This window comes from Lagopus leucura, unplaced genomic scaffold (assembly GCF_019238085.1).
Source record: "Lagopus leucura isolate 7727_CA_CO unplaced genomic scaffold, USGS_WTPT01 Super-Scaffold_1, whole genome shotgun sequence".
NCBI lineage: Eukaryota > Metazoa > Chordata > Aves > Galliformes > Phasianidae > Lagopus > Lagopus leucura.
The window spans coordinates 20690270-20718228 of NW_024962250.1; the positions used below are offsets into that span (position 1 = coordinate 20690270).

General features: G+C 38.1%; 1 protein-coding gene across 4 annotated transcripts; it reads left to right on the top strand.

Moving 5' to 3' along the window:
- Positions 1-121: 121 nt before the first annotated feature.
- On the top strand, positions 122-27947 carry MIA2 (MIA SH3 domain ER export factor 2). Of its 4 annotated transcripts, XM_042867781.1 has the most exons (29): positions 122-388; positions 1508-1641; positions 2565-2651; positions 2980-4132; positions 5372-5587; positions 5720-5820; positions 8218-8349; positions 9852-9873; positions 9977-10065; positions 10268-10336; positions 10907-11017; positions 11199-11270; positions 11685-11789; positions 14317-14439; positions 14976-15099; positions 15787-15833; positions 16038-16128; positions 17346-17484; positions 18398-18499; positions 19574-19634; positions 19955-19990; positions 20797-20864; positions 21523-21602; positions 21949-22080; positions 23928-24086; positions 24741-24872; positions 25898-25974; positions 26357-26579; positions 27376-27947. In XM_042867781.1, the coding sequence occupies exons 1-29, from the start codon at positions 274-276 to the stop codon at positions 27525-27527; spliced, it is 4152 nt and encodes a 1383-aa protein (XP_042723715.1). In that variant the 5' UTR covers positions 122-273; the 3' UTR covers positions 27528-27947. The 4 variants fall into 4 exon arrangements, with proteins under 4 accessions (XP_042723715.1, XP_042723722.1, XP_042723731.1 ...); XM_042867788.1 differs by lacking the exon at positions 21949-22080; XM_042867797.1 differs by lacking the exons at positions 122-388; positions 1508-1641; positions 2565-2651; ... (1 more) ...; positions 5372-5587; positions 5720-5820 and adding an exon at positions 7015-7129.
- Positions 27948-27959: the final 12 nt, after the last annotated feature.

Here is a 27959-nt window from a genome sequence, read left to right on the forward strand (position 1 = left end):
ATAAATTGTGATGTGAGCAGAACCACAGTTTCTCTGTATTCAAAACATCAGTCTAGCTATGAGGATTTGGTTAATTATTAAACGTATGCATGTAATCAGGACACCTGACTTTGCAGTTTGTTAGCAGACTGAGTATAGTGTACTTCTGCTTAAGCAGGTGAGAGAAGGGAAATGGGATTTATTTACAACTTTCCATTTGGAGAAGAAAAATAATGTAGAATATTCTTGTGCTCTGCACATTAGTGCATCCACAGTTTCTAGACTTACTCAAAAATGTCAAGGATATTGGATCCCAGAATTTTCCTGCTAGTACTTTCATTTTTAACAAGCCTACGGAGTACAAAGGTACTTTCAGAATGGAAGAAATGTGGTGATTGGGAATGTGAGAGTAAGTAACTCCTTTTTTTTTTTTTTTTCCTAAAGCTGTCAGTGTATATATTTAGTTATTGCAAACCATTATGTTGAAATTAAATGAAGCACCAAATGAAAATGAGTAGCCATAGAAAATCTCTGTTGTCAATATGCTAAGTTTATGAATAATTGGCTTAAAATTTTTAAACAATAAAAAAAAAACAGGAATATTCCTGAAAAACTTACTGGACTGTGTTGTGTAAGAACAGAAAGATCGAAGTTCAGTCAAAACAAAACAAAGTTCCTGAATAGTTCATTTTTCTCAGGTTTCCACAAGGCAGTCAGTATAAAGCAACTTTAAAATATTTTTCGCTGGTTCTGGGCATATATACGTATACACATACAGGCAATATATACTTAAAAAAGAAAAAGGTGGGCTATATAGCAAGAAAGAACATATATCTTCGTTTCATTGCCTGTTCTGCAAAACTGTATTTTTCTATTCTAAGCAAACTGTTTGGAGTTTCTTGTTTGTTTGCTTGTTTTTTAATCCTTCCTATGTGGCACACAGATCCTTTATCCTTATGTCTTTAAGATGAAGTAATGGAGCTGGTAATGGAGCTCCTGAGGATTAAATAGCTTTGCAGGAGGCAGTCAGCAAGCCACTGAATCACCAGTGGACAGCAATAGGTAATGTGCAGGCATTTTCATACTAAATGCTTAGACCTCCCCTGCTGACAGCCTGATTTTCCTGGGGAGCCATTCTGACTTCCCCAGCTTCTGGGTGCTCAGAGATATCAGTCTGTGTAGGGAATGGGCTCCAAACTGACTACAGCACACAATAGTTGAATTTGCTAATTCTTGACTTGCATTTCAGCCTTGAAAGCTTGGATGGTAAGTGCTAAAAACAATGCTGGTATTGGACAGGAGCTTTTCACCTTTGTGTCTGCACGAAGTAGCAGAAAAAAAAAACAGGAAAGGGTTCTTTTTTCCATTCTGTATTTTCAGTAACTTTCCACTTGGTGATGGAGTGGTATCATTGTATGATAACATTTTAATATATTATTACATGTCAGGGTTTTTCGATAGCCTATCTGACTTCAGATGAAGTGGTTACCATACTTATGTGCTCCTTTCTTCCTACACATCATTCCAGCGGCAATGAGCAGAGTTCAAGCCACCGCAGATTATTTGGGACCTGACTGCCGGTATCTGAGCTTCAAAGCAGGGGAGGAGATAATTGTGTATTCCAAACTTTCCAGGAAAAATGAAAATTTGTGGATAGGAAGTGTAAGTATTTAAATTTGATAGACTTCCCACATAAATAATTTAGATACTATAATAATAACAACAGCAGCCTGCTTCCTTCTAGGGATTTTCCACCTCTTTTGCAATGTTAACTAGCCATGGGTCAACATCGTATTTGTGAGATGGTTCATTGTTTTTATCTTTCTGTAAGAGGAAAAATCAAATCTATCAATTCTTTATTGAGAATGAAAGCCCAGATCAGAATCCAACTTTTCTGACTTCTCCTCTAATCATTTGGTTGCAATGATTGCATCCAGTTCCCTTAAGAGCATTCTGGTCTGCCGGGTCAGGTCTGCTGGTAATGAGTTTTTATGGTTACTTAGTGGACAATCCAGTGTTGGGACCTGACGTTACAGCTCAGTGCTCAGAGAAAGTTCCCAGAGAAGTTATCACATATATTTAATGGTTTGGAACAACTGACAGTGTAGTTAGAGCAACCATTATTTATGTTACAGCTAAAAGCAGTGGATGGGCAGATCCAATTCCAAATGCTAGTAAAACTGAGCTGGAAGGGAGCTTAAAGCCCACCCAGTCCCAGCCCCTGCCATGTGCAGAGCTGCCCAGGGCCCCATTCAACCTGGCTTTCAGTGCCTCCAGGGATGGGGCACCCACAGCTTCTCTGGGCAGCTGTGCCAGTGCCTCACCACCATCTGAGTAAAGAATTTCCCCCTAACATTTAAATTTCCCTTCTTTTCATTTAAAACTGTTCCCATTGTCCTATGGCTATCATGCTGTGAAATATACTTTTTGCTTCCTGAATTGGCAAATGGAACAATTTTGTGAAGGAGAAACAAAAAATAAAGCTTTCTTTTTCTTTTCTTTTCTAGCACATATGCAGGCAACCAATATAATAATCGTTGAAGTTTAAATGCTTAAATGTGTTAAATGCTTAATATGTCTTACAGAAAGGAAAAGATTTTGGATATTTCCCAAAAGATGCTGTGAAGGTTGAGGAAGTTTTAATTGCAGAAGAAATTGAAGTGCTCACTAAGGTAAACCAAAATCCCCAGATTGTCCAGTTTACACCACATGAAAAATGTAAAAACAAGTTAGAAATTCACGTTTCAATGCAGATTTTATTTCAGATAATTCAAGACAAAGTTCTTTTGTTATTGCTCCATTTGTGTATTTATTGTATTTTAAGATAATTTTTTATCTGGTAAGTAATATAGAACCGCTAGGAAAAATTCAGTTACTTACAGTCCTTTGTATAAAGTTACAGACACACAGAGGAAGAGAATAAAGGTACATTGCTGTGTTACACAATGCTGTAGAAAATTATATATGAAAATAGTTTAGAAGTTTATATTTTTCTTTTAGGAAACTGATTTCCTTTGTCTTGATGGAGATGAGTATGTTTTTGAAAGTGAAGATAGTGCATTACATCATCAGAACAAAGAAAGTGAACATTCATCACCTGATGCGGAATCAGAGCTGCAAGAAAATGAACTCTTAAATCAGACAGAAGACTCTTTCCAAAATGAAGAAACAATTGAATCAGTTTTTGAAAACGGTTCCAAAGAATCTCAGAGTCAGGAGTCTGCAAACAAAGAATTGGTTAGTGAAAATGAGAACAGAAATGAAGATGCTGAACAGTCAGAACTCCCAAACAGTCTCCCATTGGAACCCATTCCAACTCAGTCTAGTTGGGTGGTTTCCGATATTGCAGGGTGGTTCACCACGAGAAGTGAAAATGATGAAGAGACCTTAAAAGCCATTACTGAACCGTCAGAAGAAAATAGTTACCAAGGCAGAAAAATAGCAGTAACTACTGACAATGGCTTAGAGGAGCCACATGACAAGGAGGAACAAGAGCCCACTGCATCTGGTTGGCTTCAGGGTGGACTGAAGGATTTTCTGTATTTTGGTAAAGAGAACGTGAATGTTGGTTTGGTACCAGAAAATGATGTACAAGTCCATGATGTTTCTAGGGAGGATACTCACTCCTACGATGAACATGACACAGCAGTCACAGAGTTATCGACAGAAAAAGAACAAAATAGTGAGAGTCGAGAATCCACATCAAATTGGTTTAGTTTGGGTTTAAGCAATGTTCTAAATTTTGGGCAGGCTGAGAAAAATACAGATGCTATGGAAGACCATGAAAGCAAAGAAAGAGAAGATGAAGCAAGTAAGAATGAAGAAATACAGACTTTAAACCAGCAAGAATCACACACAGACAAAGAATCAAATGAGACAGTCAAAGGAGTGTTAGATGAAGCAGATGAGAGTTATGCACCAGAAGTAACAGATTCAAACAGCAACATGCCAAATGCCAGGGAGATAACAGCAAATCCTAATGATACCAAAAATACCTCAAGCAGCACAGGATTATCTCTTGATAAACTAATATGTGACGGAGAAGATCCAGTTGATCCCTGCAGTTCAGAACAAGATGTGGTATCAGTAAGTCAACTGCTAAAAAACACTGAAAATAGAGATCCAGAGTCGGAAAGGAACTACGGCCAGCCAGGTTGGTATGAAAACATCTGAAAGAGTTTTATTAATTATGTAGACAGATATGATAAACCAATTGAATCAGGTCAAATTTCTTCTCCCATCTCAGTACTGTGAGAGACTCTCGGACACAAAAAATATAGAAGAAATGCCTGACATATCAGAAGAACAGAACCAGTTCTTCCTTTCAGGATTTCTGCAGATCTAACGATGTTTCAGTTTCCAGTAGCTAAGGGAGAGAAACTGTGGAGTTTACAGGAGGATGTGTTTAGTTGTTCCAGTGTTGAAGAATGTGTTTCTAAAAGTAGTGAAATTTAGGAAAGCACCAACATAAGAGGTTATTATGATGACCTTATCTCCAAAGATTCTCTGTATTTACCTTCAAGATTAAGTTTTGAAAATACAGTGTTTACAGGCATGAGATTTTCCTCAAGCGAAACACCACTCGCTTTCAAAAGAGGAATGAAGTGAAGGAGAACAGTATATGTCAATGAAGAAATGTGCACTTTAAATCAACTGGAAACTGGAAACTACTGCAGGGAAAATAAAAAACAGAAGCAGTTGAAACAGTGCAAAATGAACAGAATAACCTCAATGCTTATATTCACAAACCTGTAAATTCAGAAAATAAATTACACACTTGTGGGGACCACCTAGGTGTCAAGATTATCCCATGTGAGAGTGACACCAGTCTCACTCTGGAAATGCTGTGTGATAAATGCACAGATTCACCGAACCCATTTCATTATGTAACAACAATTTTATTTATAAATGTTAAGCTGAGAGCAGCTCTGTGAGGAAAACAAACTTGTACAGCTGCACCGATGTGAAAGGCTTCACTGTGAAATCACAGCCTGCTTGTGGAAGCTATTGGGTTATTTGTGATGGAGACCTTTGGCCACTCATGTCCCTGGAGCTTAGAATTAAAAAATAATTTTGTTGTAGATTCTATGTTTTTCTACATGGTTAGGCAAAGTGTGGAATTTTTGTTTTGTTTTGTTTAAGTGTATTTTGAAATGCTTTTTATTATATGTATACTTATATATTATTATTATATGTTTGTTATTTTGTAGTTTCCTAAAAGATCTGCTGATCTTTAATCTTACATGGCATCTTTAATTGTTGAGGAGAAGAAAGAAAATAAAATCAAAACCTCGGTTAGGTATTCATATCTTGTAATAAAATAAAAATTGTGTGAGAACAGTTGTTCAATCCTTTGATAATAAACACCATTTCCTTTCACAATTATCTGCAGGAGTAGGTAGTAAAAGAAGGCTGCTGGAAGAAAAGCCGGAGGATAAATATGAAATGGATGCACCTATTGACAGGGAGCAACGTTCAGAAGAAACAGTGATCCCTTCAGTAAATTCTGAAGAAAAAATGCCAAGCTTAGCAGCTGATTTTCAACATGATGGTGAAAAGCCTTTCTCAGATAACATTTTCCAAATTCAGAACTACATTCCAGATAATGGTATGTGCAACATTTCCTAATTTGAAATGGCAAAAAAAAAAAAAAGTTGGAATTATATTAAATATACCATAGTAACATAATTTTTCTTTTTTTTTCTTTTTTTTTTTTTTTTCTTCCTTACAAACAAACCAGATGTAGGCTGGATAAATCAGATACTTCTGTGCCTGAGTGCTTTTGAGATGGGGGAACTGGTAAAGTCTGTTTTTTCAGCAATTACAAGTCCTGTCAAAGAGGTAAGAGTTGCTCCTCGCTTCCATGAGTATCTGTTGCTAAGATGCTAGCGATTGGTCATCAGTGGTGTTCACCAGGGATCAGCAATGGAGCAGACCCTGTTTGATATCTTTATTGATGGTTTGGATGAGGAGACTGAGTGCAGCTTTAGTAAATTTGCAGATTATACCAAGCTGGGAGGAAGTGTCAATCTGACTGAGAGTAGGAAGGAAGTCCAGTTACCTATAGCAGGAACTGGACAGACTGAATCAATGTGCTGAGGCCAACTATTGCAAGCTTTGACAGGACCAAGTGTCAGGTCCTGCACTTTGGTCACAACAACTCCAGGCAGCGCTACAGGCTTGGGGCAGAGTGGCTGGAAAGCTGTGCTGAGGAAAAGGATCTGGGGGTGTTAGTTGACTGCCATGAACATGAGCCAGCAGTGTGCCCAGGTAGCCAAGGTGGCCAATGGCATCCTGGCTTGTATCAGAAATAGTGTGGTCAGCAGGACCAGGGAGGTGATCGTCCTCCTGTACTCTGTTCTGAGTTGTGCACTTTGAGCACTGTGTTCAGTTTTGGGCCTCTTGCTACAAGAAAGTCACTGAGATTCTGAAGTGTGTCTAGAGAAGGCCAATGAGGTTGGTGAGGGGTCTGGAGCACAAGCCTTATAAGGAGCACTTGAGGGAACTAGGCCTGTTTGGTCTGGAGGAGGCTCTGGAAGCCTTATAGCTCTCTACAACTCCCTGAAAGGAAGCTGTGAAGAGGTGGGGATCGGCCTCTTCTATCGAGGAACAGTGACAGGATGAGAGCGAATGACCTCAAGCTGTGCTAGGGAAGGCTGAGGTTGGGTGTTAGGAAAAACTTACCTGAAAGAATGTTCAGGCATGCACTGGAACGGGCTGCCCTGGGAGGTGGTGGAATCACCATCCCTGGAGGTGTTGAAGTGTAGATGCAGCACCGAGGGACGTGGTTAGTAGTGGCGATGGAGGGTGGCTGGTCTAGCTGATAGTAAAGGTCCTTTCTCCAGAATCGTTCGCAGCGACAGCAGCTTCTGCCCAAAGATTCACGGCAGCCCCAGTGCGGGCGGTTTTTACGAGACAGGCAGGTGTTCCCGAGGCCCAGCCCCCCGCGGCGCCACACGCCTCCCTCTGGCCGGGCCGCGCCTCACGGCGGGGAGAGCCGCCACCTGTCGTCCCTGGGCACGAGTCACAAGTGTGACGGCAGGCCCGCCTCCTCGCGGGGCAAGGTCTGTCTCAGGAGCCAGGCCGGCCGCTGGCGTATCTGTTCGCGTACGGCTCCGCCGTGACGCGGAGGCGAATGGAAACGGCGGAGGTAAGCGTCCGCGAAGTAGTTTTGTAGCCGGCGAGCGCACGTCGGTGTCGGAAGAGCCGCTCCTCCGGGCGCCGGCTGTTCACGAGGGCAGCCTGCCGGGCTCGCCCAGCCGTCATGCCCCGCTGCCGGCTGGGCGGCGCGCCGAGGCCCGGAGCCCGCTGCTGCCGTCCCGCTCTCTCCCCTCCGCCGCAGCGGGATCTCCCTCTTCCCGGCGGCGGCGTCCCCCTTCGCGTCTCAGTGGTTCGGCCCGCCGCGCTCCCCCTTACCGCCGGCGGCAGTGGTACGGCCGGTTGCCCGGCGAGGGGCCGGAAGGGGGCCGCGCATGGCCGTGCCGGCGCCGCGGCAAGATGGCTGCCGGCGGCCGAGTGGATGCGGCGGGCGCCGCCGACGCCGGCCTCTGGCTGGGGCTGCGGGACGCGGCGCAGCGCTGCCGCCGGTGGGCCGCAGAGGCGACCCGCAGGGTGAGTGTGGAGCCCCTCTGAAGCCCTTTGGGGTTTGTGGTGAGAACCGAGCTCTGGGGAAAGCCGGCCCGCACCGTAGCGGAGGCTCGGGGCTCCGCAGGGGAGCCCGCGGCGTAGGGCCGTGCTGTGCTCCCGAGGAGCGGCGAGGCCCGGCCGCTCGCTGTGCCGCCCGGAGGGATCGGTACACGCTGCCCGCCCCTTCAGGGTGGGAGAGGTGCCGAAAAGCCGGAACGGGGCAGAGAGCCCGCCCCAGCTTGTGCCCTGCTGAGGTAGTGGTGGTTTTAAAGCTTTATTAAAGAATTAGAGATTGAGGTTTGCTGTATGGCAACAGGTTATTCAAGACACGTTGCGGTTACTGCACGCATTGAGTTGTGACTGTCACACACAGCAGGAGCAGTTCTCAGAGCTTTGTCTGGTCCTTATCAGATCTTGGATCTTTTTTTTTTTCCATTTGGTAAACGTGTAATGCAAAACAGGCTCCTGTTGACCACCATCTTGGAGTCTCAGAAAAGCTAGATGTACAGCCCTGTGCCCCCTGCCTTACGTATTGACTTAGATTACTTCTTGTGTCTGTTTCTGTTGAAAATATTCACCTCCTCAGTTCAATCTTTCAATTTTATTTTTCAGGCTGTGGCATCGCTGCCTGAAGACATGAGACCGGGACCTGATCTCTATGGTTTCCCTTGGGAACTAGTGATTGCTGTCAGCATTGCTGGAGCCTTTACAATTTTCCTGTTCCTATATAGAAGTTATCAGTCAGTAAGTGTTCAACTGGCATGCAGATATACAGACTACATTGGCAGTTTCTAACAATTCAAATTGTTACTCTGCAAGGTGCATAATACTTCAATCACAGTAGTTTAAAACTCTGCATTTAGACTCTCTTTAAAAAAAAAGGAGAATAGCTGGGAAGATAGGAGGTTTTTTCTAAAGCAACTAAGTAAAAACAATCTGGATGAATCCCCATCAAGGGACACATTTTAAAAAAAACTTTGACCATTGACCTTGATGCTACGTGTCAGAGTACTGAACTGTTTTTATCTTGAGCTGTTTGTGAGTGGTGAGCTGAGGAAATGTAGTACTGAAACCTCTTAACACAAACATCAGATGATATTTTTGAGGTTTGGGTTGCCTTCGGTTGTTATTACTCAGATCCTCACCCATGCAAATCTTCCTACCAACCTCTCCCTACTAAAGAAATGAATTTGTTATCTGTAATCCAGTATTCTTCAAGTTTTGTTTGTACTTAGGTAATCAGAGTGTGATTTTTGGTGCTAGGTGTGATGACACTTGTCTTTGAAGATAGGCTGTGTGGCATCTTTATTTTTCAAATAAGAGCGCTTGCGTTTGTATTAAAGGTTCTGTTATCTCATTACACCTGGAAAAATACCACCTATTCTGCAGCAGCAATTGAGGTTGTCTGGAAGAGGAATCCTTATTTGTATAAGCTAATGTATCTTATCTATCTAAATTATTTTTATCATTCCTTTAGTGTTTTTTTGCTTTGTTTCTATTTGCAATTTTTTTTACTGTATTCCATTCCCATCAATGGATATAAAATGTAAATTTCAACTTAAACTTGAGTCAAATAACAATTCTAGTATTGTTTTCTTCTTACATGCCATCCAGTATCAACCCTTTTAGGGATTGAGAGGACAGATGTGCTTATGAGTTTGTTCCATTTTTCTTGCTTAGACTCCTTGACTTGGAATGAGAAGGTTACAGGGAAATTCAGAGAGAAATTCATTCTCCTTAGATGTCAGAGACATGTTCCAGGCACATCTGTGAGAGAAATGTCATGTTGCAACATTTTGGTGGGCTCATTCAACCTTTTCATCTCTTGTCCAGGCTGTTAGTAGCATTTTATCCTGCTGTTTGTTCGATTTTGGTTCTATGGCATTAGTCCTCACGTGGCAGCCTCTGATTTGGTCCTTCCCACAGGGGGAGGTGGGCAGGATGCCCATCAAGTAGTGCCCTTACTGCAGCTCTGACTGTTATGTATTACAGCATGCGGTTTCTTGTTCTTTCGCAGGAAGTCTGAGCTGGCATGTAGAGTAACTATCCTTTGTCCTTCCTCTCTTCTTCTGGCCGTTACCACTTTGCATTGGCAGTGTGTGTTACTGGGCTGCAGCCTTTATTGGTGTTCCTTTCTTCAGTTCAGTGGGTGACCTGATTGTTACCACAGACAGTAGTTTTCAGATTCTATGTAAGAGTAATTAATCAGACGTTTTCAAGGTTGTTCTTTTTTCTTTTTCTTTCAGGTTAGAAGTCGACTTTATGTAGGTAAGCTTATTTTTCGTAGTTTGATGCATAACTTTCATAAACCTTCTTTTTGCTACTTTTTATTGCGTGAATGTTGCAACATCTAGCTGTCTGTTTATTTTAGGAAGGGAAAAACAGCTTGCCGATAAAATTGCTGAACTAGTTGAAGAGAAATGCAAAATTCTTGAGAAACTCAGCCTTAGCAAAAAAGAGGTAACCTAACAACCTTCCAATTCAGTGCCTTATTGGTATCTCACACTGCAATCAAAATCTGTGTTTGACTAGAATTTTATTTATTCTATATATAATAATATATATATATTTATAATATATATATATAAATAGATATATAAATATATCTATTTATTTGTTCTATAGGCAATTTTTTATATAAGTTCTGAATTTTTTTTTTCAGTTGGAAGATTTAGAATTGTCTCTAAAGGATGACAACATTATGAAAGAATCAGATGCATCTCTTTTTGAGGTAAAAAAAAAAAAAAAAAAAGGAAAAAAGATGAAATTATCATTTGATACTAGAGCCAATGGCATGTTAGACAATAATTAATTGGTTAAACAGGAGAGATAGGGCACTGCAGGAAGTATGTTCTCATGTTCTATTTACTTCAGATGCATTTCATAGCCTATTGGAACGTTTTAAAATTACCAGGACTTTTAAAGAAAAGGCATGCATAAGTTCAGAATAGCCTCGCATTGACACAGTAACAAAATCAATGCAATCACTGCATTTATATCCCCTGTACTTAGTATATATTTGTAGAAGATTTCAAAAGAAATTGAATGAAATAACAGACTATATATAAAATTCATGTAACAAAAAAGCAAACAGATTTATTTTGTTCTGTACTTCAGACCCAATAGATTAATAGAATAAAGGTTTTGTTAGCATGCATGAGTCTAGAGTTCATTGAGATTTATACTTGAAATGGTGATGTTAAGTGTACTTTGTCATTTTTGCATTAAAATGAAATTTAAAACGTATTCTTTTTATGTAGTTAATATCAAGTGTGTTAACTGTCAAAACAACTTGATTTAGGAAACGCATGAAAAACTGAACAAATCGAACTTGGAACTCAACCAAGAAATAGAGAATCTGGAAAAGGAACTGGAAGAAGAAAAATCCAAGCAATCAGAAAATGATAAATTGGTAAGGATAGAAATGATCTTTTCTGTGTTGCTACTCATTTTAATGTTCTCAGAAAAACAGCTTTCTCTGGTTTGGAGTTAGCAACCTTCACAGCTTGAAAATTAAAATAACTTCAGCAATTGCTTAGACTTTTCCAGTCGAGTCTATTGAAGAAGCTGTATAAAAAAATAATTATTTTCAGGTGGCTGAAATTCAGGAAAGACTGGAATCTTTGGAGAAAGAAGCAAAATCTGTCCAATCACAAGTTGCTGAGGTATGTCTTATCTTATAATTTCTGTTTTCAAAGCTTCATCATTCCTTCATTCTCAATGTAGTTATTTCTTTACAATTTTGACTAGTAGGAGGCAGAAATAATATGGTATGTAAATGAGAAGAATTGCAAAGGCTCTAATATTTCTATGTGCCGTGATTTACTAAATGTTGATTTCTTATAGTGATGGTCACTTACTGGGAAATGCAATTCCATTGTTTTTTCTCTGCTTTCTTACTCTACAATGGCACACGTTGTTGCAAGACTTCAGTCTGCAAAAGCTGTTGAAATTGTGATAAAAGGATGAGAATACAAATATAATGTACTTAGATGAATTAAGAACCAGTCCGTGGTGACTCTACTTGTTATATCTTCACATACACTTGAAACAGCACACTTTTTTTTTTTTTAATGTAGGCCAAGTCCACCCTAAAAGTATATCAGATTAATACAGAGAGACTCAAGACATCTCTTCAAGATGCCATAGATGAAAACCACCAGCTTCAGGAGAGTGAGAAGCAGGTAAGTTCCTGTTAAATTCCTTAGAGATGTTATCTTTGTACAGTGCTTTGTAAATGTGACTTCTCCAAGGAGCTCCCTGTGCACGGGTCTGTGAGTAGCCCATGAATGTTCTTGTAAATGGAATTAAGAAGAGCAGGCATACCTTTAAAATGATGATGGAAAAATTTTGTCCGAAGTAGTTCCGTGTTGATTAAAAAACAATCAAAAAATAGAAGAAACACATGTACAGATTATTGAGGAAAATGGCACGTAGTAATGTGACACTAATAGGATTTTTGCTGAGGAAAGATGTCAGGAAGCCTGCAGCTTGGATTCTTTTTAGCAGCAAAGAGCAAATGCTTTTATTTGATAAAGCCAAACAAATGAAATGTCAGACTGTGCAAAAGGCAGGAAAGGAACTTAATGCAGTGTTGCTGTGAAGTCAGATGGGTAATGTGGTGATTCAGAACGGACTGTTACTTCTCAGGTTTTAGCTGTTTATTTTCTTCCTTGCTACAGCCAGATCTCATCAGCATATGCAGTAGACATTCAGTGTAATGCCAAATTTTATAATGAACTTACAATTTCTAACAAAAAAGATAATATTTGTGAACATTAAATGCTACATAAACTATTTCATTTTTGTATGGATATGTACTTGTTTTCCTGTCTGACTCATCTCCTTGTTGTGTGAAATGTGTCCTGGCAGGTATCTTCAAGAGCTAGACGTACAGGCCTGTTGATTTTACTAAAGCACCTTTGATATCAAACTTGCTGGTTTTTAGGGAAGTTACTGGAAATGGTAAATTTTCTGGTAGAGAAACGTTCCAGATATGCACAGCTCTGTTGTCAGTAGAACTTAATGCTGTTCTTACTCTCAGCAAGGGTTAGATGTTTGACTACACCAATAAAAAATAAAACGGGGGGAAGGGGTGAGGAGAGTTGTGTTAGATGCTGTGAGTGGACAAATAGCAGATGTTGATTTGATCAACAGCAGATGTTGGTTTGATCACTGCAAGGCGAAGTTGTGTGAGAATTATCTTCTTTCAGGACTTCTTTTTCATCAAATCTGTATGTAACTTTCTGTGGGAAGGAAGTGTCTGATCTGAGTGTTTTATTTCCAGTGTGACAACATATCTCTATGAAATTTTGTGAAGCTGTATGCAATTAAAAGTTTTAATAGAGGTTTTCGTTTTTTTTTTTTTCTATTAGTAGCTTCTTGGCTTCAAATTTTCTATTTATTTCTTCTTGAGGAAAAGATTGTTCTTGTTCTTTTTCTTTCTTCCACTTAAAAATAGGACTTAAAGCATGGTAATACCGAGTGCTGAAATTTACTGTTTTATAGACAATAGTTTTTATGTCAGGCAGACCTAAGAGAAATTCAGAAAAACAGTCGTTGGGGTGTAATCGATTTGTCAGGTTCCTAACTAAATATATATTTTTAATTCCTTCCAGATAAAATAACCTGCGTATGGTCATTTGATAACCACCTTATTTAGGATAAGTAACTGAAGTTTGGCATGTCATAGCTGTGTTGCCATTTTTAGTAATTTCAGAAGGTCTATGTTGCATTTTGCTGTGCTTTTTAGTGAATGAAGAACCTGGAAAGTAGTTCATAGAGCCCAGTAAGAAAAGAAGAGAAAGTATCTGCTTTGTTTATTTGTGTTTTCTTTTCTAAGGTTGTTTAAGTGTGTGAACTGGTTCACTGTACTGGAAGATCTCTATCCCTTTCTTTTTCTTTCTTTTTTTTTTTTAAAGATGGAATTTCACTTATGCTTAAAAGGTAACAAAAATGTTATTTGTTCACAGAAATTAGAGTACTTTTTTCCTCTGTTTGCACTGATGGGTCATCATCTGGCGCATCACAGTTTAAACACTGTAACAGATGTGCTCTCAGATTTATGACGTGTCAGGGAGAGGACTGGGCCTTTTAGTTTGAACAAGGGAACTGCTAACGAACTCCACATTCCTGTTGTTTGTTTGTATGTTTATCTTTGGGTTGGGTGGTTTTTACGTTTTTCTCTAGGAACATTAGAAATATTTGCTGCTTTGTTTCACTGCACATTGTTGCTTTTTTTCCTTCGCTGTTATTCTTACAAGGATTTAAGTAAGGTCAATTTATTTTCTGTTCAGCTCTATGCAGAAGCTACTCAAAGTTTAGTTTCCCTTTTAGGAGCGATGTTTAATGATAAACACAGTTGCCTGTGTATGTCTTCTGTATTGACACAAACAGTATTTTCTTTTGTTGGTAATACCCAGTTTGCACTATGCTATGAATTCACATGTGACTTTTACTGATTGAAAGATGCAGTTGTGTGCCAGTAGCCAAACTTCTGTAGTAAAATCAATGGAGCAATAACATAGAATTTATTTTCAAATCTTGAGAATTTAACTGTCTTGTAGCTCTGCTTGTTTAATTCATATTGGTGGATGAGAGGTTAAAATTCTGCTTTTGAAAAGACAGTACACATAACGTGCTCAACTGATATTCATCTGTGATTTTTGGTTCTGAGAAACAATCACCCTAACCTAGTATTTCCCTTTTCAGCTTTTACAAGAAGCCGAAGGATGGGGTGAACGATTTAGTGAACTAAATGAACAAACTAAGATGTTTGAATCTTCTAAAGCAGATATAGAAGAAGTACTGAAAGATAAAGAGAGTCAAGTCAAGGTAAATTATGAAAGTCAGCTTTGAATTGGATTACTCAAACTGATGCTAACCATGAAGTTTCAGGAGAATTGAACAAATGATCCCTGTCTTAATACTCATTAAGTTGTTTTGAGGTTTTTGTTTGCTGTCCTGTAATGTCTCCTTTTTTGCTAAGCAAATAAAGTTGCTTAGCAGCACAGGTGGAGCATTGTGACAGTCTTGGAAGCCAGCAGATCTTAAAAAGGAGAAACACTTTTGATTCTTATAAATAGGTGTATTTTTTCTGAGATTTGGACTGTGGGGGTTGGGGCCTTATTTGTATTCAGAAGCCTTGTGAAAAGCCTATTTATGTGGGTACTTGAACAGTCTTCCTAGAGCATACCATGACATGCCATATATTCTTTAATGGAAGGAGTATAATGTTGGACGTGGAGAGTCCTACACATAAAGCTCACTTGATCTACTAAGGGAACTAAACAAAAGTTAGAAAACCTGGAAAAGTTTTTATTATTTGTACTTATTTTACTGTTCTTGTTTTGTGTGGGGTTTTTTCTTAGTCACTGACACAGTACTTGTTAAAGATGAAAGACTGGAGTTCAGCAGTCAGAGATGACGATGATGCTGAAGATAACCACTGGGACACTGATTTAAAGGGTGAAACAGAAAATGGAGAGCATTTAGGTATGACATGAAAAGTATTTCAATGGATATCAAACCAACAAACTGGATAACACCCAATGTTATCCATGTCAGACAAGTTATTTGATGCTTAGAAACTTCTGGAGTAATGGTAGCCTGTGCTACCATAGAGTAATGGGTGGCTATAGATACAAGTGCATTAATTGTTACAGAGAAATGAAAAGACTTGATGCCTGGTCTCTTGCAGAGTGGCTTAGCTTATGTTAGTATTAAGCAGTGATTATCATACGTATATAGGTGGGAGCCTTACTTTAATTTCTTCCTAAAGTTCCTCCAAGCAGTATTACTGTGGGTCCCTAGAGCTTACTTTCTACTTTCTTGTCATTCCACGGCTGTTAGTTGTTGCAGGCAGTGTACAGCACTGGGGATAAAGATGTGGATCCCCTGAAAAAGCAGCGCAGAAGGGCCTTTTCTCCTTCTGATTCATGCGTGGCTTCTCTTTTGCTAGTCCTAAGATAGCACAGAGTGCAACCCAGTAAATCTTAGAGTGCATTCACTCTTAGTCTGAGTCTGTCAGGGAGGGAAGAACACCTATTTTCTGTTCTAAAATATGCTTTGCCTATTGTGGCATTTTTTAATAAAAATAAACTGATGCCAGTAGCAGAGTAGTAAGCTCTGTCACAAATCTTTCTGTGCTTTATATGTGATACATTCTGTTCTGTCAATCAGATGATCAGCAAAAACGAACCATAAAGAAATTGATCTATGCTGCAAAGGTATGTGATTTTAAGAAATCAGTAGATGGAATGGGGAGGGGGGGGAATCTAAATACAATATATGGTGTTTTTTTTTTAATGCTAAGGTTAATTGTAAATACCTATCGAGTGGTATCACAAGGTTCTGCAATTTTGTCGTTTAAATATTTTTGCGTACAAACAGTTTCTAACAGATTTAAGCTGTTTTTTTCATTTTGATCGTAGTTAAATGCTTGTTTAAAGACCATGGAAACAGAAAGAGATCAAATGTATTCAAAATTGTCTGATGAAAGTAAAGCTAAGGGAGAACTAACAGGTAATTTAATGACATATTATTTCCACTAAAAACTGGATTAAGTTTAAGTTAATAGATCTACTTGATGTTTAAAATGCCTGTTTGAATTGCTTAGCTATTTTAAATATTTGATTTTGGTGGTGAAGCAATCCAGGTTGAGTAATTTATAATTGACTGGTAAAGCACCATTTCTAAATTTTATTGCACTCTTTTGCAGTATGGAAGTTACGAAATTTTAAAATATCTGGGCTAAGTGATGTTAGTAAATATAAAATCTCTTTACATAAATATTGGACATGAAACAACGGACTTCCAGTGTAACATTTTAAAACTACCTACTAAAACTGATAGTTTAGTTGTAGTGTAAGCTGAATACTTATTAAAATATGAAGGACTGCATTTTAGAGCATTGAAGCTAGAAGTATTTTTATGTTTTCCTTTGTTGTATAGGTCATACTGAATTAAACTTTATTAAATGAAAATACTGCTGCTACAATTTGAAAATTCTGTAACTAATTGTTGCTTTTGTTGATGCAAGCAAGCAGAATAGCCATCACACTTTGACATTTGAATGATGGTATGCTCTGTAAAATTGTATTTTTTCAGTGCTTAATGGTCATTTACACTGACTTATGCTGATGCGTTTTTCAAATGGATATTTACTCTGTCCCACAAAAGTATTTAAACTTACTTGAGGCTCTTAGGAATAGTAAGGCTTTTTAGGCTTAGGAATAGTAAATAAAGAGCATGACTGATTGTAATCTGGATCATAAAGTAGTTAGACAAATAATTGAGATTCAAGTTGGAATTATCCCTTCAGGTATCTTAGCAAGACTTTGTATGGGTAATCTACAAGAATATATGGTGATAAAGATTTTACTCTTCTAGTGGGGTAATGACAATAATAAAAGCTGTAAATGAAGATTTACATTGTGAGTTACAAAACAGCACTGCCTAGAGAAGCTCAACCATTGGGAGGGGTTGCAAAGGTTAGTTTGCTCAGAGCTGTGCTTTGTGTCAGGTAGAGAACATAATTGCTGGCTTCCCATCAAAAGGCCAATACTGTTTTTCAATTTGTATAATTACTGAAATGTATTAATACACATTATTGCATACTCTATTAAGTTAATGTGGTATCAAAAGTTTTTACAGGCTTTTTACAGTCTAGACATGTTACAAATACTTTAATTTTATGACCTGTATCTAATTGCTAATATAATTATCTCTGTATTTGACAGAGCGTATAGAAAACCTCCAAAGTGAACAGGTTTCCTTACAATCTGAAAATGAACGATTGGAAAGTGAAGTTCAAAAGCTTCAGCAGAAACTTAAAGTTATGACTGAGCTTTATCAAGAAAATGAAATGAAACTACACAGGTGATGGTTCCTCCTGACTTTTATATTAAATGCTTATTGCTTGACATTCACGTGTTTTTGTTTAGGTTGAAAATGATTTACAGTTCTACTAGCCAAAAATTACTTCTTCAAGGAGAAAACATAATTCTGAAGGTAGCAAGAGAAGCAGCGCAAGTTGATTCTGTACTAGGCAGTATGCAGGGCCCATTTTAAGTGTTACTTTCAACAATAAATTGCTCTGTAGTTCATATATAGTACCTGTGTAATTGGCATCCTTGCTAGTGTAGCAAAACCCAAAAATCCACTACATTAACATTTGATTTTAAAAGAGATGAGGGAATAGAAAGGAACCACTTAAAAATTAGCCGTTTAGACATACCATGCCAAAGCTCAATAAACATATGCTGCTTGTCAAAGACAAGAATGGCCAATATGGATTGAAGTCAGTTTAAAGGCTGAGTAAAAGAGGCTATTAGTATTAACGGAACGTCTGCTAAATAGCTGCTGAAATAGCATTGAAAGATAATGTAGGTCTGTGTACTTGGGTTTTTTTTGGTTGTGGTTGGTTTGTTTTTTTGGGGGGGAGGCTGGGGGTTATGCGCTTTTTGTTTGTTTTAAATAGAAATACTCCCTGGAGAGTAAATATTTTGCAAAAGGAGAGCTTTAGTATTTGGGAGTTTAAATCATCTTCCAGAATACTTTCAGGAATAGTGATAATGCTTCATAAAACAAAACTAATGAACTGAATAAATTAATATGAATAAAATCTAGTCCTGTTTCTGCACTTTGTTTGTTGTCAGTAAAATCCTTTATCTAGATAAACATTTTCTATACATTCTAGCCAAGTAACTTGAGATTTTTTTTCTTGATATTCTGACTACAGAATTGTTGACTTAAAAACAGAATTAACCTTAGTTTGTGAATTTTCTTAAAGAAAACTGACAGTAGAAGAGAGAGAACGCCTACAAAAAGAAGAAAAGCTTTCTAAAGTAGATGAAAAAATTACTCATGCTGCTGAAGAACTAAACAGCTACAGGTAATGACAAATTTTACTCACTTGTTTGAAAGTAAACAAAAGGCAATAGAGAATATCAGAAGAAGTGAATGTATTTTCTTCCAGATAGTTTTGTCTTTGTGTGTGTGCTTGCTTGTGTGTAGTAATACATACATAACTGAGAACAGAAGACCACTGAGAGCTTTTTGATTGGAATGTTAGTCATAATTAAATGTCAGCTGAACAGGCATCAAAATAAGAAGTTAAAATGAATGTAATATTTGGTTCTCCCATCGTTCTGAACATATTCATTGTGAAGTTTAGTATGTGTATTTCCGTATGTGTAAGCTGTAAAATAATGTTTAGAAATTCTTTCCTAAAATACTCAGGAATATTTTCTGTATTTTTTTTAACTGTTTTTCTCTGTTTCGTGTTACGACTGCTGTCTGTAGTTTCTCTAACTGTAGCATAATTCTTTGATCTATAATGTACATTCCCTGTCTTCCTGTAGTGCTTCTGAGAGTGTTGATTCAAAGTGAACAGTACTGATCAGCTATGCTTTCTGAACAGTTAATTACAGTAATTCTTCTTTGGAATATGAAGTTACTGTAGGCATTCTTTAGTATTCTTACAGGAATACACAATTCACTTTTTAGCATCCTCACCATTTATCTGTGGCCCATCTGCAGAGGCTGTGCACAGGAGGCTGACAGCAAGGTGGCTTCATGCTTTTTGTGGTCTGGAAATAACTTTAGTGCAAGTAACTGTCCCTCAGAATTGACTGGTAGCCTGAAATGGCATAAGGTTCCAGCCAGTTAACAGCTGCTGCGCTGGTAAGGCTGGCTGTTAGGGCATTATGAAGAGGGATATCCTTTAAATTGGAAATATATCACAGACCACTGAAGAGTTGGGAGGAATGTTTTTAGCATCCTGCATGTACTACTTTAAGGACCGCAGGATACACAAAAATGACATCAGTGCTGTTAAGTCTAGGCCTAAATAACAATACTTCCTTCTAGATACGAAATCTTAAGTACCACAGTTGTGCTTTTTATATTTAAAACTATTTTTTCTCAGCAGTTTATTGCGGCATCATAAATGCTGTTTTTGTTACAGACAGAGAGCAAAAGATCTGGAAGAAGAGCTAGAACGAACCATTCGCTCTTATCAGAATCAGGTATGTGCTTTGTGTTACCTGGCAGCTGTGCCAAGTAGGATGGATGCTACTGCAGTGAAATACCACTTCCAGTTAGGTGTTGATACTTCGAGTGGCTTTTGTTTTGTTCTCTTTTAACCTCTCTTACACCATCTGTTTTGGTAGACTCAGTTTCTTAGCAGAGATCACTGTAACTTTATGAAAAAGGAGCTTTGGTGTAAGTTTGTCTCATAATTATACACATTAAATTTGTGAATGAGAGCATTTACTCAGTCCTAACTTTTCTTCTTTAGATGAATAATGCTCTTCAGTAATGATGTAATAATGGTTTTTTTCCACAGATTACCTCACATGAGAAGAAAGCTCATGATAATTGGGTAAGCTTAAAACACCAAATGTTCTTAATTTTGTATCTGCTACTGTCTCTCTTTTCAGTGATTTGAATAACTTGCTTTATGAGCTCAGTGGAATTTAAGTACTGCAGTGTTATTTGCTATTGCACTAAATCTGCTTGAATAACATGCTATCGTTTAATAAGTGTGTGACATTTTGCTAATAACACAAGCATTTGGCCTTGCTTCAGTGCCATTTTAATATTTTTCCTGGATGCACTCCACTCCTTTTATCTACAAATAGAAGACATTATGTCCTGTGAGAACAGTGTGTTCCATTGACAGCTTCCTAAGAATGGTGCTATAAATTCTGTTTTTACTTTTTTCCAAACAGAAATTGTTACAATATCCCCTGACTAATAAAATGTTCAGTTTTGCAGAATGGTCTGTATGAGATCGTCCTGTTAAAATAGCACTTCATGATTGTAATATAGATTTGAATTGTATTAATTTAATATAAATTTTTCTTACGTAACATTGGAGATTTTAAATCTTGTATGTATTCTGTAGATGTTTCAAAGCAGCTATAGCTTGAGAATTCCATTCCTGCAGTTCTAAGAATCTGCTGGAAAGCCTTCTTGTTTCCAAAAAGTTAGCTAGCAGAACTGCTAGTGTCATTTGGTGATGTCTCTGAGGCTCTGTTTCATGTGCTTTATGCATCACTAGTATGCAATGAAAATACAATCTACACACCTCAGATAGAAAAATGTCTTAGATTTAAGAGCTTTAACATTTATGAAGGATTTAATTAATAAAATATCTAAGCATCTGATTTTTGTCCCTCTTGGAAGCTGACAGCTCGTGCAGCTGAAAGACAACTCAATGATATAAGAAAAGAAAACGCTCATAACAGACAAAAGTAAGTGCAGTCCTGATCTGATTCTAAACAAATGTAATGTGACACTGGAGGACATTTTGGATTTGTGCAATTCAGTGTTTTCTAGACCTGTGTTAACCAGTGGTAATTGTGATAAGGTAGAGAGTGCACAGTATTCCATCGTAGCTCTGAGAGACAGACAGTTGAGGATTCCTGTAATAATGCCATGCAAGAAAATATGAACTGTGTGAGGTATTGAATTAGTTCATGAAAGAAGCAGAATGTAGTACTAGGACTCTGAGGTTTTGGTGACACTGTTTTTCTAATATGTATGAATTAACCAGAAGTCATGATTACCAAATGATCTTGCAACTTGCAGTTCAGAAGTTAGTACTGACCCAAAGGCTTAGGTGGTGGAAGGGAACTTTTGGAAGTACAATTAAAGTAACACCTGAAGCATAGAGTGCTCATGAGAGCATTGCTGTGCTAGCACTTGTGGTATCTAACATGCTATTGAACTTCTGAATTCCAGTTTAAATACAGTAGCATAAAGAAATATGAGGAATTACTAAATTCAGAGTTCTGTGACATCCCTTGTTTATTTAGAGAATGTGTCTGTCTGTTGAGCACTTACAGTAGGAAAGTTGAAGTAAGCAGTGCAGGCTGCTAACATTCTTGCACTTTCTTTGTTTATTTACAGATTAACTGAAGCAGAATTTAAACTTGACCTTTTAGAAAAAGATCCTTATGCTCTTGATGTTCCAGTTAGACCATTCAGAGGTACAGTATTGAATTGTAAAATAGACCCTAATAGTTCTGAATTCTGGTTCTGTTTCCTGCGCTGACACACATCTAATTGTTTCAAACCTATCTTGGCCACATGTGTGTACAAATATGTCAAAAAAAAAAAAAAAAAAGTCATAAGTTGCTGTAGGTATTAGTGAAACTAAGAGTGTTGGCAGCGTTGATGAGAGTAGATGGAAATGTGACACATACAGTAACTGGAACGCAGTTCTCATTTCACTTATTGAATTTAGTTTTAAAGTTCACTTGAGAAGTTAAGTAATTAATACAGCTTGCTAAACTGAGTATTGTGAACTTGAGTATTTTGTTTTAACTGTTCCAGAGCATTCCCCATATGGACCCTCACCAATGGGCCGGCCTTCATCCGAAACAAGAGCTTTTCTTTCCCCTCCAACTTTATTGGAGGGTCCTTTAAGGCTTTCACCTATGCTTCCAGGTGCAGGAGGAGGAAGAGGTACAATTCTTAAACTTGAAAACCTGTCTGTTCTGGATTTCTCTCTCCTCTGCTATAAATCTGTCACACCTTTTCCTCTTACTGGTGACAAAAGCATTAAAACAACCAATTCAGTATAAACAGACAAACTCTTCCTGTTTTTCATCTTGCTTCTAAATCTGTATAACGTACACCAGTACAATGGAAAATTTTGTTGGTTTGAGTTAGTCAGTGGATTCACTTCACAAACACAAATTGAGAAGAGAGGCAACCCTGGTCTTATTTCTTGGACAAATGCAGTTCTGCTGAAATAACTTCTGATGTTAAATTAAATGAGTCAGTTAGATTTCTGCATTAAAAATACAGATGCTTTCATCTCATTCGTACATTCATTTAAAGAGAGAGAAGGAAAGTGGAGGTACCTACATTCTCAACATTTTATTGAGAGTCATGAAAAATGATTCTGTAGGAAGTTACTGATTCTTCTCTCCCTTTAGTTTTGAAGTTTGAGTCTTATCCCTAGTGCTGAAAGAGAACAGGAAGGCTGTGTACAGGGAGTAGAATGTATCAGTTGAGAAGTAGGTGAAGGAAACGCACGGTGTCTTGGGTCATAAGGGAAGGAAACATGACTCCTTCATGTTTATTTTTTTTAATGGAAACAGTGTAGGTGAATTCTAGTATGGAATTCAGCATCTGTTGCAGGTTATGAAGAAGCTACTATATAACTTAGTACTGCTATGAGATCTTTTGGCAACTTACTTAATGGGAAATATGTCAAAATATTTATAGGGATTTCAATAATCAACATTGATTTTTAAAAACTAGCATTGTCTATTTATGTACTTTCATTCTCCATAAATAATAGATGGTTCCATCTGAAAGTTGATTCATGTTCTAAGAGGAAAAAAAAAAGCTGAGGTTGAATGTTCAACCATAGCTATATTACAAACAACAAAAATTACAGGTTTGACAACTTCTACTTGAATAGAAGCAGTAAGTAATGCAATTTAGATGTCATGCAAATCTTCAAATTGTAGCTCAGATTTTACTGGTGAGTAAGGTGAAAACTGGATTTCAAAGTGGAGTCTTAGCAAAGAAGGTAACTATGCAAAAGAATAACTGTGGTTCATTTTGCAATAGAGTACTAATATAACTTGGATAGATAAAACAAACGATGTGTGTAGTTGATGTAACTGCAGTAATTATAGTGTAATTATAGTGCTCATCTCACTTTGTGCAGGGTAGAAAATGGCTTTGAATTCTAGGTTGAATTTCGGAGTAGAGAAGGATACCAGAATTGTGTATTTTGTTAATCTTCAGAACAAGTCTTACCTGAAAGAAAACTACAAACCTGAAGTCACTCATTGTCACAATTTCTCTTCCAACTTATATGTTGACCTGGTCTTTTCTGTTTGTTTTTTTTTTTTTTTTCTTATAATAGAGACAATGAGAATATAATAATGTTGAATATAATGTGAATGGATATTTTTAATGAGGATATTAACTTTGATAATTTTTAAATTGATGAGCTGTTGTTAGTGACAGTTATTTTAGTGCTGAAAATAACACCATGAAGGCAGCAGTTTCTTTGAATTAACAAGTACTCTTAGAAATTATTTTTTAAAAAATCAGGTAGTGTAGATTACACTTCTCTTGAACTAAGATATTTTCCTTCCAAACAAACCTTTAAAGGCTCCTTGTAAATCATCATCAGCGAACAGCTGCAGTTTCCTGTGGACCCTTGCTCCTCTTGTATCTTGAAAGTGCTGACATTTCGTGATACGTTCCATTGTTTTCAGACTTAATGAAGAAAGACATAATGGAAGGTTTAAAAACATGAGTTTCAGCTATCTGATTTGTTCAATTAGGATCTAGAGGACCAGGATCGACTGTCATGTATGAAGCCAGCAATGAACGAGGAGACATGAGTTCTGATAGATTAACTGATCCCCACAGACCACCATCAGATACTGGATCCCTGTCTCCTCCCTGGGACAGAGAACGCAGAATAATTCTGCCTCCATCAGGTACAGAAATCTGCTTAGCTACTGAAAGAATGGAATTACTGACTTGTGGTGTATATATTTAAGTATTTTTTGCTTGTATTAAAGAAACAAAGATACTACAATTTTAAAAATGAACATTTAAAAAAAAAAGGGGTATAGAACAATTGTCAGTTGCAGCAAGATATTATAGTTGTATATAAGCTTCATCAACTGCATATGAGCTTGATCATGAAACTCAAAGTTCGTTCAGGATGAACAAACTGTATCTGGCAAATTTCCTATTTGCTAGATCTCAGCTACTTACAGGATAATGCAGAGGTACTCCTGTTTTCCTGTCCAGACCTGTGTTCTTACCCAGCCTTGCTCTGAATCTTGCTGCTGCAGCTTGCCTTGTAGCTGCATAATAACTAAATTCAGTGCAAGTACGTTGGAAACATGTTAAGGCACTATGAAATGTAATGGGAAATGTCACTCTTAGATTAGTGTGATTTAAAATAAACAATAGATTATTTGTATATTGGCCTTCATTGATACTGAATCTAAGATTGCTTTCCCACCCTGTTTAATAGTCACTTTGACTATGTACAAGAGCGTAAGATAGCCAGAGAGTTTTGCTGGTGTAAAATTGTATGAAACACTGACCTGTTTGGTGATATTTTTTTTTTCCACCAATAGGTGAGCCTTATACTGATTCAGTTCTTCCTCCTCGAAGACAAGAAAGATTTTTCCCTAATCCTCCAAATACTGGAAGACTTTCTGGACCAGCAGAGCTGCGGACTTATAGTATGCAGTCTTTTGAGAAGACAGGTGGGAATTACTTTACCTGGCTTCTGTGGTACAATCAACTGGAGAATCTCAGTATAGGATGACTGTACTGAGCCATAGGAGGGATTAGCAATAACAGTCTCTCCTGAGTGCATGGTTCTTTGGCAGTTTGTAGTCTACTTAATGGAAACAGTGGATAACATTTGGGTAATGTTGCTGCCAACATCTAGCAGCTCATTAAGCTTGTGAATGTTGCTCTTTAGAGACATATAATTTCATCAGACTTAGGCATTTGTAAAAATACACCCATCATCTGATCTCAGAAGAGCAACATCTCACAGTAGTGGAATCCAGGCTCCAACTCTAAAAAGTGAATTGACTACAAATTCTCAGCAAGCTAACATGCCTTTTCTTAAGATGAGATGTCTAACTACAGAAGCTTAACTTAAGGCAGATATCTGGAGAGCAAGACACTTGTCAGAAGGGTTGGAGTTTTGACAGAGTTTGAGAGCAACTTAACAGGGATTTAAAACAGAAAGTGTTATGCAGCTTGAGTGTCAAGGAATGAATATGCTCTGCATGGCTTAAAAAAATGTTTCAGGTTCTTAAGTAACAGCTTCTCTAACACAGGCAAAGCCTGCTTGAAATGACGTGATGCTGTTGCACTTTATGTTTTAGTGCAGTAATTCCCAAGCCTGGGGTTATAGAGTAGGACTTTCAGCTGAAGTGGGAGTTGCCAAAGGAATAAGGTATGAGAAGGGAGAAATGCAGCTGCTGTGGTAACCTCTAGGAAAATGCATGTGTAACTTCTGAGGGAAAAAAAAAAACTTTATACAAAAACCTTTGGTAAAAGCTGCAGCCTGGAAATATTCATGTGCGAACTGTGCGCAGGTTGGTGAAAATGCTGAAGCGCAGATTTTGTGTTCCTTGGTTGTCTTTCAGTGTGCTTGCAGAGTAGGTGCTTGGTACAGCCCTATGTTTAATTGTCTTGCTTGTATCTTCTGAGTTAAGAAAAAAACTGGGGGGGGGGGTCAGCACTGAGTAATTTGTTTAACTTCTGCATACAGATGGACAAACATCTTCAGAAAATAGCCCGCTAACAGAACCAACTGGAAATGAGATGAAAGATCATTCTAATCTTAGCGTAAGTAGCTAAACAGAAACTTGATTTAAAATATAACAAAAAATATATAGAAAAAAATAGTCTGTAACACTCAGTAGCATATTGCACTGTGCAGTCCAAGTTATAAAAATTGTATGTGGACTTTTATCACAGTATTCACTGTCATGTGAGTTAATTTGGAGATGTTACTAGCATATTCAGTGCTGAAAATTAATTAAAACCTGAAAAGTGAAACTATAATCAAGGTGATGGTCAGTGCACCAAAGTAGCCTTGCTCAGGATTATGCTGCTTAGAACTGGTTTATGGCTTGTGTGACAGTCCACGTCAAAGTGGACCTGATGAGATTTAAGATGTTCTCTGACCTTTTCCCTAAGCTATCTTCCCTGTTTTAATGTGTTACAGAACTCTCTCCCTGATCAGCTGCTGGCATCTGAAAGTGAAGCAGTCAGCTCAGGGTTTGCTCCTCCACCTTTCCCTCCAGTCAGACCTCCAATGATGCCTATGGATCCCCGAGGACCCTTCATGAGACGACCCCCTTTTCCTCCCCCTCCCCCTGCTGGCATCTACGGACCACGTGAATGTTTTCCAGTACGAGACATGGGGCTTCCACGCCCTCCACTGCCAAGTATGTAACTCCTGTTAGCATTTACTTCAGGCTAATGAACGTGAGTGGTTTATTGCCTGTTCATTCAGTTTTAATATGCACAAACCACTTCTCAGTTTGTCTAACTTTCTGGTTACGGGGGTAGTGTATATTTACTTCTTCAGAGCTGCTCACTGTGGTAGTGTTTTTTCACTAATATTACCTTTGGAAAAGAGCATACAATGTTCAGCAGCTGAAAGGTTCCTTTTCTCAGGTAGAAATGCAAGTAGTTGTGAAGCTGCATCAGACATAAATCATAGAGCTTCATCATTCTTTAGTTGTAAGGTATGCTAATGTCCATACAAAGGCATGCATTTGTGACATACCTGTTAATTGTTTCACTTCCATTCACTTCCGTAGTTTCCATCTTTGGAACAAGATGCAGGTATCAGATTGAAGGGCTTCTTTCTGCCTCTTGCTGTTCACAGATTAAGCTGTAAGGAAGTAATCTCTATCTTCCACAGCACCTTTACAGTATGACAGCCAGGGGCTACCAGATCCAATTTCACATCAAACTGAAGGTAGTGGTGGCAGCAGTAGCAGCCCATTAGCAGACACTAACTGCTGTTGCCACAAGCCTGGCACCGGATCACAGTTGAGGAAAGTGGGTATTTTATCCTTTCCTTTCCTAGAGTATTTGTCTCAGTGGAGCACATCATCATCTTAGATGGTTCCACCTTGTGACTTCTGTGAACAGAAAGGTGCATGGGGTAGAAGGAGCAGGTGAGGATTTGCTGCTGTGATTGGTATTAACTGGACTACTTTCCTTGTCTCACAGTGAGAAACCCATTTCCCATGAGATCCTTTCCTCACTATCCACCTCAGCGACCTGAATTCTTGCGTCCACCCCCACCTCCTGAAAACAGAATCGAGTCACCTCAGTCAAATATATCGGCCACAGAACAACCAGAACCACAACAAGAGACTTGACAGGTGTTTGAGGACCGTGCCAAACCATTTCTCTACTCTTCTAATGGCATTTCTCTTACGTTAAGTAACTGCTGTTACTTAAGTATAAATAAACTACTTTGCTCAAATTGAAGCTTAATAGAAAATTTTCAGGATAGTATTTTGTAAATAGAGAACAAAATATAACTACAAATATTGTGAATAAGTGATTGCCATTGTACAGTAGTCACTTTAAATTAAATATTTCTAATTTGGGTGATCTCTTCAGAGGTATATAAAATTAAATAATGTGAATTATTTTAAAAGTGCAGCTGCTTTGTCCTTGTTTAGCTGTACAGGGAAGCTTTGCATGCTAAAACTGATGCTTGCTCAATGAATAGAATGTGAAAAAAAATAAATAAAATGTAAAGATGATGAAATTAAATAAATACTTGTGTAGTACCATGTTAACAG

Excerpts from the sequence above, each read along its gene's own strand:
- MIA2 (XM_042867781.1), top strand. The coding sequence starts at position 274 with ATGTCAAGGATATTGGATCCCAGAATTTTCCTGCTAGTACTTTCATTT. Across the intron at positions 4,133-5,371 it reads AAGGAACTACGGCCAGCCAG|GAGTAGGTAGTAAAAGAAGG; the intron begins GTTGGTATGAAA and ends AATTATCTGCAG. Across the intron at positions 15,834-16,037 it reads AATTGATCTATGCTGCAAAG|TTAAATGCTTGTTTAAAGAC; the intron begins GTATGTGATTTT and ends TTTTGATCGTAG.